We start from the raw sequence: 15,320 nt of genomic DNA, 5'->3' as shown, positions 1-15,320 counted from the left end.
CGGACACATCTACTAGTTCTTTGCTGTAGTATACCTCTCCTCACCTAAAACTCTTGTACACAGTCCTTCCCTTTATAAAGCCCTGCTTCAGTCTTTCAGAAAAAACTGACTGAAGTCTTTTGCAGTTTCAGATCTACCTGTCACGTTAACACAGGAAAAAAACAGTGCCAGGGTAATGTACATACATACAGAAACAACTGGGGAGTATCTCCCTTCTTTCCTACTGTGTCTTTTCATCATACATCCCTCACTCTCTTCCACCCTTTCCTGACTGATTTAATTTCTTTCTTAATTTCACATATCAACACCTGAATATTGACACTTGTGCAATCCTTTGAACTTCACACACTGCTTTTCATTCCAGACTTTTTCCAGATCTCTTCACTCCCCCATTTCCCCTCTGTGACTTCTAGTGTCCCTTCCAGTTCCTCCTTATTGGTTTTCTACAAAGTAGAAATTAAATTTAATTCAGTAAAGGACATATGTACATTCAGAAGTCCAAATGAAGTAACTCCCATAAAATCTAAAAGGCCTAAGTCTTTTGGCAAATAAGGATAGATTGGAGGATTCTTAAAATTAAGCTTGTTGCTTAAATACTTTGCTGAGTTACAGTCCCAAATTCCACAGTATCCCATCCTGTTTTTCAGCCCTTCACCAATGCCTCAATTTTTAGATACAATTCCTTGTAGAGGCAGTCAGGATGAACCGCATCCAAGTCAGCGAAGCCTTGCCATGATCAGTCATGCTACCAGTCACACCCAGATTACTACACCTCTCCAATTCACCGTCTACTACATGAGTTGCCAGACTGCAGAGGTCAGAATTCTGAATACTTCAACAAAATCAAACTATCCCTCCTAATGAATTGTGCGAAAAAAAAAAAAAAAAAAAACAACCCCCCCAAAAAAATGGGACAAAAAAAAAAAAAAAAAAAAAAAAAATCCTTATCCCTCTGAGAAATGAGGAAACGACCACAGCTCTGCCTTCAAGGTGGCAGCATTGTTAGTGAATGAACTACTATCTATCTCTCCATCCACTGCAACTCTCCAGCTGCCAGACTCAGGAGACACGGCACAGACAAAGAGCAATAGTCTGTGTTAATTGTAGTGAAGACGTAGTCTTGAAGTCTTGATACTACACAGCACTGAATAATCTTCTCTAATTCCCCTTCAGGCTTCTCCCTCCCTTTATCAAACAGCCTTTTTGCAGGCTGGATCTGGCTCGAACATTTATCAAGCTCACCATGCACATACTCCTTCCTAGGATTCCCCTCAGCCTTTAATTCCCAGATTATTTTCACTGATCTCCCACAGCTCTTAGCTTCAAAGAATACTGCAGCAGAAAAGCTACAGACAATGCTACTGGAAAATAAAGAAGGAAGAGAGATACTAAACCCGTGGGTAGTTCTCATTCTAATAAAGTCAATCACAGCTTTTCAATAAATGAAATAGTGAAAAGAGAATGACTCTTTCTTCAGAATGTGCTGTTCTTATTATTTGGCTAATTTTAACATTTCCTGAACCCAAGAAACCATGAGATGACTCCAAATACTCAATTTCTTTCAGAAATTGAGGGCAACTTCTGCCCTTCCCCCAAGAAGGCGAGTAATTCCTTTTCAGAAATAACATTTAGGAGTATCTGAAGTATCTAATTGTTGTGTCTCACTGGTGCCGCATTTAAGACTAGCCAGAGGTTTTCTGTGGCCTTACCATTCATGGAAAGACATTACTGACAATTCACTGAAATTAGTTTCCTTACAAATAACTATTTTTAGGGCTTGCTGCCACATACAGCTACGGTACATAAATAATATTAATTAAAAGCAGCAGCTGCCCGTAGAACATATAGAGGAACATTTTATAGGTGTCCTAATGCAGAAACTAGATGAAGGGAATTACAAGTAAGAAGAAACTTTTGCATTAGGGCAAAGGCCACACTGGCAGGTGCAGCGCGAGAGATCAGCAGCACTGAAAAATCTACCTTTGATATGTAAAATATACTATTAGTTACGTACCTTTTGAAAAAGTCTATCACAATGTCTTCTGGGTTAAGTTTCAAAGCTGTCACTACGCGTATGAAATCACACTTAATCACTTCCATATATTGGCACTATCATTAACTATGACCACTGGCAGATGTGTGTACATTTCAGTTTCAAAATTGCTTTAATTGCATTGTCATGTAATTTGAATAAAGATTACATTGACTCTAGCTCTAATTTTAACAAAGTTTTTGCCTGAGAATAAATATGCAGTATGCTAAAAAGTCTAATTTTTAATGACACTCAGAGTAACTCCACTCCTGCTGTTAACCGAGGCATTTGTGTGACTGAGTTAAATTGTCACCATCTGGGACTGGGTTAAAATCTTTCAACAATGAACATTTGACCTCACATTTTTCACGGTCAAAACCACAGACATTAACATCAAGAATACAGTTAAAGCATACACAGCAAGAACATCTACCCCTAGATAACCTCAAGCTTATGTGTGTTACTGAAGATGCCAATTCAGTGGCCTATTTATGCATCACATGTATTCTGTCTAAAGTGGGAAGTTATGATAAATTGATTACATTAAAAACCTGAGGATAATTCACTGCCTCAGGAAATGAAACTAAACCATATGATCAGTGCTTAGGTTTTGAAAACAGTCCTGAGAGAAATCAAAGTTCAAATGAATTTTTTAAAATTTCATTAAGATTCCCTTGCAAGCTTGGAAATTCTAACTTTGAAAACTGAGGAAAATGAAATTATGTTATTAGTTCTGTCTAATCTATCTTTACTTACCAAGTCCAAATCTCCATGAAACCTTACTGTGAAGCAATGGCTAAGGCTGTATGCATAGAGCTCCTCTTGCTGCTCTTCTGTTTCCTCCTCATTCCTAACTGACTCTTGGAATAACTCTGCATCAATGCCTTCAACTGGTAATGGGGCATGAGCTCCAGTGAAAGGCAAGATGCCCTTCATCAGCCCTCTAGAGACTTAAGTAGGACAGATGCCACAGTGGCATCGGTGAATCTCAGTGAATCTTCCTACAACTCGCTCCAGGAAGCTTAAATACCTAGGGAAAGCCTTCCACAGTTCGTTACGTTAATTTCAGAATATCTTTACATTGGTGGACAAGTAACCTTTCACATAGGGGAGAATCTCGTGCCGGTTAACTGAGCATGGCTCTTATCAGAAGAAAAAAGGTATTGTGCCTCACCACAGGCCTGAGGCTAAATGGTGCCTTTCAGGGAAGTATTTTCCTGGCAGCTTGTGGAAGTGCACTGTACAAGAAAAGGATGGCAAAGTCGTGGATCCACTCTCCTCCTTCACATGCGGTGAAATGGTTTCTTGCTCTCCAAAAACGTCTGGTCCTTTCTAACCTTTACATGTAAAGCTCCTCCAACTCCTTTTCCCCTTCTTTTTTCCAGCCCCAGTTCCCTTTCTTTCATGCCTGCTTAAGCAAATGCTTCAGACAATTTTGCCCAGAGAGCCTAACAGCTGGAAAATACTGTGATGAGAATTGTATATCTCAGTGAATAGCACAAACTTTGGCCATTTCTCAGCAAAACTTCCAGCAACCTTAATACACTGATTTTATTCTTGTAAGTGAAAAAATGTTCATATCCATAGGGTCTAAGCTCTCTCTCTCACACCCACACAGTTACAAGCATACATGCAAAAAAGGGTAAGTGAGCAAAGAACAATGTCTCTGTGACAAATGCTATGAGTGACAGGTTGTGATCTCCGCTTGAGAATAACGGTTACAATTAGATCAAACACTAACCATTATTATTTCAACACCTCAGGGATTTTTTGTGAAACAGTACCATTTCTGGTTCCTCTGAGAATGGAAATGGGTTGAAAGTTATGTAACTCAGGTAACAGGAAGCCTGAAGACTTCAGCGTTAATAAAACCACTGGTATGTTAGTGAAGGAGCACACCGCACACCTTGACCAAAAAATCTAGGCTTCCTGAAGCAAAAAATGGTCCTTTTAGACAATTCAAATCTGAATCAAATTATTATGTGTTAAAAAAAAAATCAACAGGAAAACCTTTTCGGTGCTATTTCAGTTTTAACCTTGTGTTAAAGCAGGATCATTTCTAAATAACTTGTTAGAGGTAGCGTACAATACCACAGGGAATCATGGCACCTAATGCAGCTTGTGGGACACCTCTGTTTTTCTTGACAGTTAGTACTAGTGCATTAAAAATCTTGTCATCATTGTCTGTGTGTTTTGGCTAAAGCACAGATCATCAAATTAGAAAAAAAGTCCTTGGTGTACCTTGAAAGTGATTTATGAGCATTTCAAGCAATGAGGCGTCATATGGGTATAACTTACAGAATGTCTGCCTTAAACATTCCTGCATAACTGAGCTCCAAAAATAATAATTTACTGTGCCATCTAGACTGATGAGCAGACAAGACCTTCTTTTGCTGGAAGGGGGAGTAATCTATGCTAGCAGGCCAACAGAAGACTGAATCAGAACAACTGATTTACTTTCTCTTTTAGCTAGAAATAAGGAAGAAAAAAAAATAAAAAGAACAAACCACTACAGCATCATGACAAAAAATTCTAAAATAAATATATAACATGCATAGATAATGAATATTCTCCAATGATTTAGCATACCTTAACCATCACACTTCAATTATTTCAATTTAAAGGCTATCACGCCTAAATAAGATTTTAAAAAGCATCCATTGTTACTACTCTTACGAAGTTCACTAGCAGCTACTAAAGGGACAGACATCCTAGAGTCACGCCTTATAGGCATGCCTGATGCTTGTAGTGGTAAAGCCTTTCATCTGTCTCTGGTGCAGATAAAGAGCAGTACAGATTGTGACAAGTTATAACGCATGGGACCTGTCTTCAGATCATACACCACTAAGTCTTGTTTTTCACCTGAAAGAAATACTTTTTTCCCTTTTATTTGAGACCATATTTTTAGACATTTACCTTTTTTAAAATTTTAATATGACTAGCTTGGTGGTAACAAATAAGAGAATAATAGCAAAAATACTGCATTTTTTATAAATACAACATCTTCCCCTCTTTTGGCTGCAGAAAAAAATATATTCTCTGTAATAGAAAACATGCCAGACCTATATTCAGATACACATTTTCTACATTCTTCTGTTTGATAAAATACTATGAAACTTATGTTTCACTCTTGTTTTGGTTACGCTTTTGCGAAGTGGGATATAACCTTGTTACCAGTTAACAGTTCCTCTTGTCGGTTAATTCCACAAGAATAGGTTTTGGCAAGGAATATTTTATAACATGCTGACACCGCTGAATATTTCAATAAACTGTTCTAATAATCAGTGTGAAGGTCAAAGGCATGCAAAGCATTCTGTCATGTGCACTAACAATGCTGTCTTGAAAGCTATGTGGATTGGCTTGAGAAATAATCTCTTCCCACATGTTTCTCTAAGTCTTCAGCTCAGTTAGCCTAAAGGAAACAGCTGCTAAATCTGCTTTTTTTTCCTGTTCATTTTATATTCTGACTGATATCTCAAAGTGTCATTTCTTCCTTCAACCAAACCTTCAGAAAAGCTGCTCCCATTGTAAAGCAGAAAATTTAAATTGTAAAAGATGCTCCTGGAAATGCTCTGTGTCCTCAAAGCATCCTCATGCAGTTAAACAAACACGTGCATATAAAATAAAGTTGTCATTGCCACAGTGAAAGAAATTTCTGTGGTAAGAATGAGAATGGTCCTTTCATGTGTCTATTTAAAGTAGCCCCACTCTTGAATATTCAAATAAGTAAGATCATATTCAGAGCTTGCTTTCTCCTGTCTTTTGACTCACCCAAGTTTTTTCCAGTTGAAGGCAAAAAAAAAAAAAAAAAAAAAAAAAAGTGGAGTTTTCTCTGCGCTGCCCTCAAAGACAGAAGGCAAGACAAATTTTAGAGGTTTTCTCCTTTCTACTTCAGGGAATTCATACAGTAAGTGACCACTTCTTCGGGTCTGGTGACTTGCTGAGAATGGCAATCCTCTGTTTTCAGCGCTCAAACACAAGTTTGTGAGCCTGACTCAGGCTCTTTCGTTCATGAAGAGCCTGACAGGATAGTAACATAGTTACCCTAGTTATATCATCCTAAAAGCAGGCTTTTTCTCTTCCAGGGCAAAAAAAAAACCAAAAACACACAAAGAAACCTCCTCTGTCACTGTAAAGGTGCCGTATCCTGTCCTTGAAAGTCACCAAAATACAGGTGCTTCTGAGGGATGCAGGAGAGTCTAAGCAGCAAGGCAAATACAAGGGGATGTGTAGGCACTTTGAAATAGGTATGGAAAGCCTTGATAAAACCTGCACAAAGCTTTACCCAGTGCTCCTGAACACAATCATCTATCAACTTAGAGGTCTGCATGGTTTAAGTCAGGGAAATACAGATGAAAGAAAATGAGAAGAGGCTGTGCTGCACTGGGTGCCCTTTGTCACCCTAGCCTTTTGACACATAACGCTGCCCAGGAGCCAAAGAAAGGCGGACTAGCCCTTCGTCTTCTCCTCTCCCCTGCTGTGGGCAACTAAGAAAGAAGGGCACTGGCGATTCACTACTTTGAGATACTGCAATCTGTATTCTCCCGGGAAGAATTCATGAAAGACTGGGTCTCTTCCCTGTAAGGCATTTTCTCTTTTTTCTCCAATGCACAGATATCACAGATAATAATTTCAAATCTGCCTCACCCCTACCCTCCATTTTGGGAAACCACATTCTGCCAACGTGGATATGGCTGCAGGACTGTGCATTGAATACAATGGAATTAATTTTCCATGGAGAATCGTGATGATTTAGATTAGCATACACACAGTACTTTTCAAACGCTATGTGCCACTGACTGCAAGGTGGTTGGCACAGCCCAAGTGTTGAGCAGTCACAACTCTGGGTGCTGCCAGCGACAGCTGTGGCTGCTCAAAACTTCTGAACAGCCATAGTGACAAACACAAATACATCCAATTCTTAGTTTGCAAAATATGCAGCTAACACTTCTGTACCTGTTCTATGGTTAACAGAGCACTGGAGTACAGCAATAAACTGAAACCCTAGTTAAGCCCTTTATCTTTGCTTAGTCTCATTTTGGCTTCCTGAAAAAAAAAAAAAAAAGAAAAGAAAAATAATATTTTATTTACTTCACAGGTGTGATAAAAAGATTTTTTTGTTCAAATACGCCCAGGGCTGTCAGAAATGAAGATGATACCTTAAGCTACTGTTCCTTTATTGAAAAATTGCGTATAGCTACTTTCCACTAGCACAAAAATTACTGACAAGACATCTCATTCTCAACAGCATGTTTTCAAGTACTGATATTCCTCAAGCTTCCTGAAACATGGGAAGAAAACTTCACAATTTTGACTTTGTGTTCAAAGTAAGTCTTGACACTAAAAGTAAACTGTGCTGCAATTTTGCAGTCCAACGAAGCAGGGAAGATAAAGGAAGTATTTTATGAATGAATCCTTGTCTAGTCCTAGTAGATTTTAATCTTCCACACATTCAGCAGGGTAAAATGTTTTGTTACTCAGTGAGCTCATAACATATTAATGCAACCTCAATTATACTTTCCTAGCTACTCACAAAATTACTTACTTTCGTCTTTCTGCCTCAAATTTACTCAGCAGTTTTCGAAGACCACCATTCTTAAATCCTTGGAAATGGGCTGCCGGGGCTCCCACGGTGATGACGTCATACAGAGCATCTGGAACAGGAACAGACAGGTACAGAGATTTGCACACACCCATGGCCAAGGTATGGCAACACTATGATATCTACCCTACAAGACATGAGGATGACAAGTCTATATTATTTCCAAGGATTAATTGATAATCGGTGTCTCAGGAAGGCCCAAGAGCTAATCAATCTTTCCACACAGCCACCTGCACACCTTAAAAAGTTTACCTGATTTATTGCTACATCTCAATTATATGCCACAGCGTAGAACAATATTCTAGCTCTGCAGTTTACAAAATTGGCCTTTTGTGTATTTCACTTTACTACCCCTACCATTATTTAACTTGTAGTCGTGTTGAGATGCACAGATTCATGCATTTTAGAGTCAAAAGAGACCATTATGATGGAATAGGCTGACTGCCTGAATAATACAGGCTACAGAATTACACCTAATGATTCCTGATCTTCTGGTTGGGTGAAGGCAGCTTTTTTTTTAAAAATCTATCTAATCTTGATTTAAATTTTTCAAGTGATGATTAAATCACTGCATTCCCAGAGAAGTTGCTCCAATGATTAATCAACCTGACTAGTAAAAATCTCCATTTCTTTTCTAGTTTGAATTTGTTTAGCTTCCACCTCCAGATATAATTACCTGTTTAATGCTAAACTGAAGACCTCTGTTCTATGACACATACTTCCTTTTTATATATGCTTATAAATACAGAGCAAGTCAGTTATTTTTGACTGAAAAGCTACCAGAACGGGAAATAAACTATACTATTGAAATTCTTGCTGAGACAACAAACTGTTGTTACTCTCTGCATGTACCTGATATCTTGTGACATACATGATGAACTTTTTCTATAGATGTATGCTTACAGAACTGGAGATGGAACACATTTTCAAAAATAGCCTCTCATTATGTGCTTGTGATTGATTGTCAGTGAACAGATGAAGATTTAATTACATCCCAAACCACAGTAATTATTCCTTCCAAGTTTAAATTTACATTTGCAGAATTTAAGTTTACATTAAGCAGTACCTGTCTTGTGCCCAAGCTCACTGGAGGTATAAAAACACAGTTAAGAATGCATCATTCTTACAATGTATTTCTAATGGAGAATTTTTGAGAATTATTTTATTCATCAAGGAAGCCTTCCATATAAATTAAAATCTAATCCTCTCCTAAAATAGAGCTTTTCTTGCATTCTGATGATAAATATCCCTAGAAGCAAGAACACTGTACAAATGATTCACAGTTAATGAACTAGGTTTTACATCCAGAGCTGAATCTCAAACCATATTCACTCAAACTGATTTGAACTCTAATGAGTTGGTGACTCTTCAATTTCCACTTAAAAGGAGAAGTGACATAATTTCATTAGCCTCAGGTGAGCTTCAAGATTCTTAAATAGCCCATTCCTTCAGGTCTTCATGGAGATTTATCCATAATGCATAATCTTGGGCTATTAGAGCTCCCTCGGTACTTGACAATAAGTAGTTCTATTGCTTAAAACAAGGGTGGCTTGAAACCAAAAAAAGAGATGAACCCCTCAGGTTAACTGAGTAATGGCTTCTGAATATGTTTACAGATAGCTCATGAAACTACAGGAAAACATTTACAAACCCTGGTGCTTTTTCTGACTCTGTTTTAAAAATAAATAGTGACTCTGCTTAGAGCTCCTTTGGGGCGATTTACCCAGAAGGAAGCTTTCATGCAGCCTCTGGCCTCTCAGCATGGCCAAGAAACAGCTGTTTGAGACACAAACACCCAAAACAGCTGAGCGCCCACCCCATGAGAGTGAACACGGGAGCGTGAGGATGGCAAAGGAGGAGATGTCTACAACCCTGGTGATGGGCACGGAGCAGTCTCACTCCCACTTTCCAGAGCACAGTACACTGGAAAGTGCTGCAAGACATGGGAGAAATGCCTCGTGATGTGCTACATTTACACACCAATGCAGCTCCTTGCGAAGGACACGCAGTGTCAGCATGAGTGCACTGGCACAGGGATGCTCCAGTAACTGGGAACCACCATCCACTTCAAGAGCAGACTACTGCTGAAAACTCTCTACACTGGAGAAAAAGCTTAAAATGCAGCAGGGCTGTAGGAGCTGTATCATTTTGCCAGCGTGCTCCCCCAAATTATTAATAAATACCAAACCCACAACCCTTCCTCAAATAATTGCTTCAGAACTTGGAGGAAGAAAATGCAGAAGATCAGAGTTGAAAACTGAGCTATAAAGAAACCATCACTTCATACTAATTATTCTGACTCAAAGATGCACTCACCTCCTGCTTATACAAGGGAAACACTAACACCAGTTGCACACTTGCCAGAAAACAATTCCTTCACTATGCAGAAATATAAATTACCAGCTCATCACTCCTTCCCAAATAAAGCACAGATCTTTTGCAACATGCTGACAACCACAGCAACACAGTAGAAGTTCCATAAAGCTAAGCTTTATCAGACCAATTAAAGAGCTGAGGGATGTTTATGTCAAGCACAGTTCAATCTAGAATTTCAAGCAACCTGCTCACTTCAGAGGAGGCAGTCACTGTCTCACACTGGCCAGATGCAAAATGAAAATCTCTGAGTCCATCAAACTTATTTACAACTAGCACACAATGTGTAAACATGGACATAAGCAAACCTAGGGCAATATATAAATTTAACTTTTGTAGTATGATGAACAGACCAAAAGTGCTGTTTATCAAATGAATAGGGGCACAGTCACCCCATATGAAATAGTATGTTTCTCAAAGTTGTTCCTACTAGAAGTTTAAACACCCAGGTATTTTCTATTCTATGGCAGTACTCAACAACAACCTGAATCAAAGCTCAGTAAAAGTCAACCTGTTACGGAACACGCTGAACAAAAAAGCACATATTCATGTGCCTACATATGATAGATGGGATTAAAACCTAGCTTGCACTCCCAAAAATGAAGATATCTGGCAGCGTAAGGGTTAATGACAGCTTTATGGCTCATCAGCTTGTTTAATCACCACCTCTGTGAATGCTTACATGGTTTGGTTTTTTTCTCTTTTTTTTTTTTTTTTTCCTGTCAGTCTCCTAGTTGTATTCCAGGTGCCCTTTGATATATGCCAAACAAAGCACCAGATGAGAAACACCAACTTGCTGTGAGTGCTGCTTACTCCAGAATGATTAGCAATTGCTACAAACTGTTCAAAGTATATCTAAGACAAGACACAGCTCTTCAGTGCTCATAAAATGAAACTCACTTCAGTAAACTCAACAGATAGGACAGTGGCTACATAATGGATACAGAAATCATTTATCCAGCCAAAGGCAAATATAAGAATAATCTTCAATTACTTTTTGTTATATTTATACTATACTGCTACCAAAATATCCTAAACATATTCAGGAACCCATTTTGTATACAGAGAAATAAAAAGACCTGCCCATAACTAAAGTATCAGACTTCCAAAAATCTGTGTAGCCAGAAACTCCCTGATTCGGAAAACACAAGTCCCTTTCTTTATTAACATGCTGAAATCTCTAAACTTGACTGCAACATGAACAGTGTTATCTAATTCTCATGTCAGTGGAATGAACATTAGCTATAACTAAGAAAAAAGGGAGAGCTTTCAAGTCCTAAATTTAGAAGAGGATTCTACCATTTATCTCTTTCCGTACCCTTTTGAATTATGGATTAACACATGCGACAAGAAAACTGGTTTGGGGGGAGAAAGGATAAAATTAATCAAAACCAAAAAAAACCTCAAGTAGTGCAAAACCTATGGGTGATGAAGAAGCATACTTGATTCCACTTTTTTATTTAGCAAACAAACATAAAACACCCTGTTCCCAGAGAGGCTTTCTTGACAGACATAAAATTAAGGTTCTGTCCAACTGCAGTCATTACAAATCTAAAAATGCTTTTAAGTTAACTAACTTCAAATTATTAGCTAAATTAAAATTTGTGCTGTCATATTGTGTCACTATAAACCCTCATCTTGTTAAAATATTTGGAGGCACTGTTGCTTAGTAAAAAAAAAACAAAAAACAAAAAAACCCAACGAAATATTGAACTAATACATGATCTACCAATCAGAAGCCCTCCTGTTCCAACTCGGAAGTGGGTGAACATCAGCAATACACAGTATAACACTCCTATAATTATTGTTTATACTTAGGGTTTTACAGTCTGCTTAGATGTAGAGTATATAAGGCAAAAAACCTTACAGAGTGTAATTTCCATGTGTCTACAGTGACAGCAAATTTAATACATGTCAATTTAGTCACTGTACTATGATTTGCTTATACGTATGTATCGATATCATTTTCTATCTGCAAAGGATGCTGCTAAAACTATGCGCACGCAGCAGCATCAGAATTCTGTATGAAACAGAAACATTACAGAAAATGATCCCCCTTTCCAGAAGGAATTGGAAGTTCGCAGTATTTTCAGTACAATCAGTGAGATATTTGCGCTTAATGCTGAGCAAATGCTTACGTGGCACAGCAGCACCGAACACGCTGATTCAGGCACAAGCTGCGCTGGGCTCACTGAGGCTTCCTAACAAATAGGATCTATTAAGTTTAGAAGTAGCACTGTGCTTAATGGATCTGTGCTACTCGCATCACCTAGGCTGGTGAGTTCATCCCAGCAGTCTCTGGAAGGAAATCTATTGTGCTCTGTATCTCTATCTCTGGTGCCACAGTGGGGAAAAAAACCACCCTAGAAACAAGACAGGTAAGACTGGCTTTTATACTACACTGACATTATGGATCACAATGAAAAATTAAGCTGATGGCCTAAAAGCATGTGAATCTTACTGAACATTGTGCAGTGTGTCGGTATGAACCATGACACTATTAGTTCTGCAATGCTACAACAGAATATTTTTAACCATGCATAGATTATCAGTGCATTTCAGTGAACACAGTCTTCATTACCTATTTGTTTGAACTGTCATAGAAACAAAATGAGCATGATATCCCTGGAAATTATTTCTAAAAAGAATTTAAAAGAAATTTAGTTAACCACTCCTTAGTTTTCCAAGATTTACATCTTAAAAAGGGCTAAAATGGAAGCCACGCCTCTTAGTTTCAAGTTTGAATGTATTTCAAAGCATACTTTGTCATACTTAGGGAGATTCTTTGCAGAATATACTGTACCTTTCAATCGAGGACTATGCACGTGCATTCTTTGCAGATGGAGATTTATTGGGATGAATTCTAAAGTTTTTTCTCCTTTACTACAGCTTGATTTGAAGGAAGAACCTGAAAAACAAAAGTTTAAAGAATCATTATCTTAAGCACCCAGCAGATGTTTTGTCTTCTTTTTAATGTGAGGACAATACTTGTATGTTAGCAGCTTTCTTTAATTTACTTTTAATGCGTGATTGTATATTAGGAGAAGAATGGTTCACTAACTGAGTCTCAGCATGTATCCATATTGCAAGCAACAAAACAGCTTTTAATTCACAGAACAATCTAATTTTTTATTCTAGGTGATAGACATTTTTTCCTTCTCTCTGAAATTGGTCTGTTGGAAACAATGCCACAGTTAATGTGCATTATGTTTATTCTGGGCTAAAACCACAGGGGTACAGAGCTATGACGGTACTACTTTTTCACCAAGTAACCTTTTTCTTTTTTCCTTAGAAAAGTATTACATTGACTAGGCTATACATTCTTCTTAGAAAGTTCAAATAAAGATAAACTAGATTAAGAAGAGCTATAAATTAGTTTTCCGTCTAAAAAGCCAGAATCCCAAGAAGTGCAACACTTTGTGAAAAAAAAAAAAATCATCTGGTTGCATACTTCAAAACGATGACATTATGAGTAACTCTATGGTGGTATAAAGGAATATAATTAAAGCCCAACAATATGAAAATGTAGTTTACCTGGAGATACTTGATACAGCATATATATAAATAAAGAGTCTAGATTAGGAGAGAGGTGGTCCTACCTTCTCACTCAGACAGCCCAATGTTTACTTAGACCACTTTTTCAGCACCCTATCATTCTGCCAACTATTAATCATTTGGAGTAAAAATCCTCTGATTCAAACAGGACTTAAAAGGAATAAAAATATCTTTGGAAAGGTTCAACCTTTTCTTGCAAAGAAAGGTAAAAGAAATATTTGCAATTCTTCTTTTTGACTTGCTCAGTCAAGATTTGCTGGAGGTTATCTGTTGAAACTGCCATGGATTCCAGCACAACTAAGCATTGCAAACCCAATGCAAACCACATTGCCAGAGGGCACCAATGACGCTCCAGACCAGCCAAGCCAGCTCAGGCTGCTACCTCAGCTTTGTAACTTAAAATGATCATTTGACAGAGATTAAGAGCAAAGGCAGCAAGAGAAGCAATTGACAGGAGTCAAAGATCCACATTTGATAGGAAGTCTGGGGATGCAGGCTGAAACCAGGAGTCACCAATGATGAGGAATAGCAGTGGGAAACCTGCACCTGGGAAGCGCAGAAAGACAGTATTATGGGAGCAATGAAGGGACCTCAAACTGTATCACAAAACAAGTCATAATAGTGCAGGTGAGGAGACTATAAATAATTATGAAAGAAACAGAAAGGGGGCAGATCATTTATGAGAATTTATCTGAGACCAATATCAAAGGTTAAGGAATAACTGGATCTGAGACAAGGAAACACTGGTAGAGGAGGATAAGATGAGAGCAGATGACATGGGCCAGGCAAGAGAAGAGTAGGAGGCAGAAGAGGAGAAGAGCCTGCCCTCCCTGCAGTACACTTCTGTCCTGAGCTGGAGTAAAACAGATGCAGCATTGCCAAGTCTTGCTATTCCTCTTTTCAGGAAAGACCCATGAAGCAAGAATCCCTTCCCCACCAGTGCCAGAAACATATGGGATAACAACCACCCACTGCTATCAGTTACTCTGCTTACTCAAGTAGGAAAGATCCATACAGTGGATCTAATATTGGCAAACGTACATTGAGATACCATTTCTATGATAAAACTGATGTTATAGTATAGTTTTGCAGTGTTTTGTGGTTTAGTTTTTAATAATTGGGTAAGTTGTATTTAAGGACCAAGAAATTTACATTCCCTTTATTAAAACAGTTGTTGCAAGATTCAACTCTACCAAGCTAGGAAATATCAGAATACAGATGAAACCTTCATCTGGCATCCACCTGAAGAGGAACTGTGAAATAGACCTCAATGATGTATCACATGCTAGCATTTCCCAGCTCATTGAATGTTTAGGGCCTTTGCGGCTCACTTCAGAAGCAGTGATTCAATATTTTGTTTCCAACTTCTACTTTTGTATCTGGATTCAAATATATTGCTCAAGCCTCCCACAAAAAATGGATTATTAATTTCCCCAAACCTGCCTACTGCATGCATCACTACAGTTTCTAAGGGCTTTACAAATATTTATAGAATAATGTTAACTAGCTGAGTAAAAGAGTTCTAATTTTATCCATTCTAAGGGCAGAGAATGACTTAAGGTCAAAGCCTTTAAGAAACAATGCATCAGTATGAGATATGGAGGATCTCGGTCTGCAGAGCACGCATTAGAGTGCAACATCACCTTCCATTTCGGAAGCACAGCTCCAACTGAGCTGAATTACCTCCAGAAGTAGAGCACTTCTGCAGAACTGCTTCCATCTGTTGCCAGGCTTCCAAAAAGGAACACCACACACTAA

General features: G+C 38.3%; 1 protein-coding gene across 1 annotated transcript in view; it reads right to left on the bottom strand.

The window, feature by feature from the left end:
* INPP4B (inositol polyphosphate-4-phosphatase, type II, 105kDa) overlaps positions 1 to 15,320 on the bottom strand; it is a gene marked incomplete at its 5' end in the record, with an annotated part of 94,277 nt that overhangs the window by 64,658 nt on the left and 14,299 nt on the right. The window contains 2 exons of the mRNA XM_010077821.1: positions 7,578 to 7,686; positions 12,811 to 12,915. Coding sequence (XP_010076123.1) covers positions 7,578 to 7,686; positions 12,811 to 12,915 — 214 coding nt within the window. The remainder of the gene's footprint in view (positions 1 to 7,577; positions 7,687 to 12,810; positions 12,916 to 15,320) is intronic.

The sequence above is a fragment of the Pterocles gutturalis genome, unplaced genomic scaffold (assembly GCF_000699245.1).
Source record: "Pterocles gutturalis isolate BGI_N339 unplaced genomic scaffold, ASM69924v1 scaffold13178, whole genome shotgun sequence".
Lineage (NCBI taxonomy): Eukaryota > Metazoa > Chordata > Aves > Pterocliformes > Pteroclidae > Pterocles > Pterocles gutturalis.
Note: the sequence above shows the minus strand (reverse complement) of the source record. Positions and strands in the feature narration are given on the sequence as shown.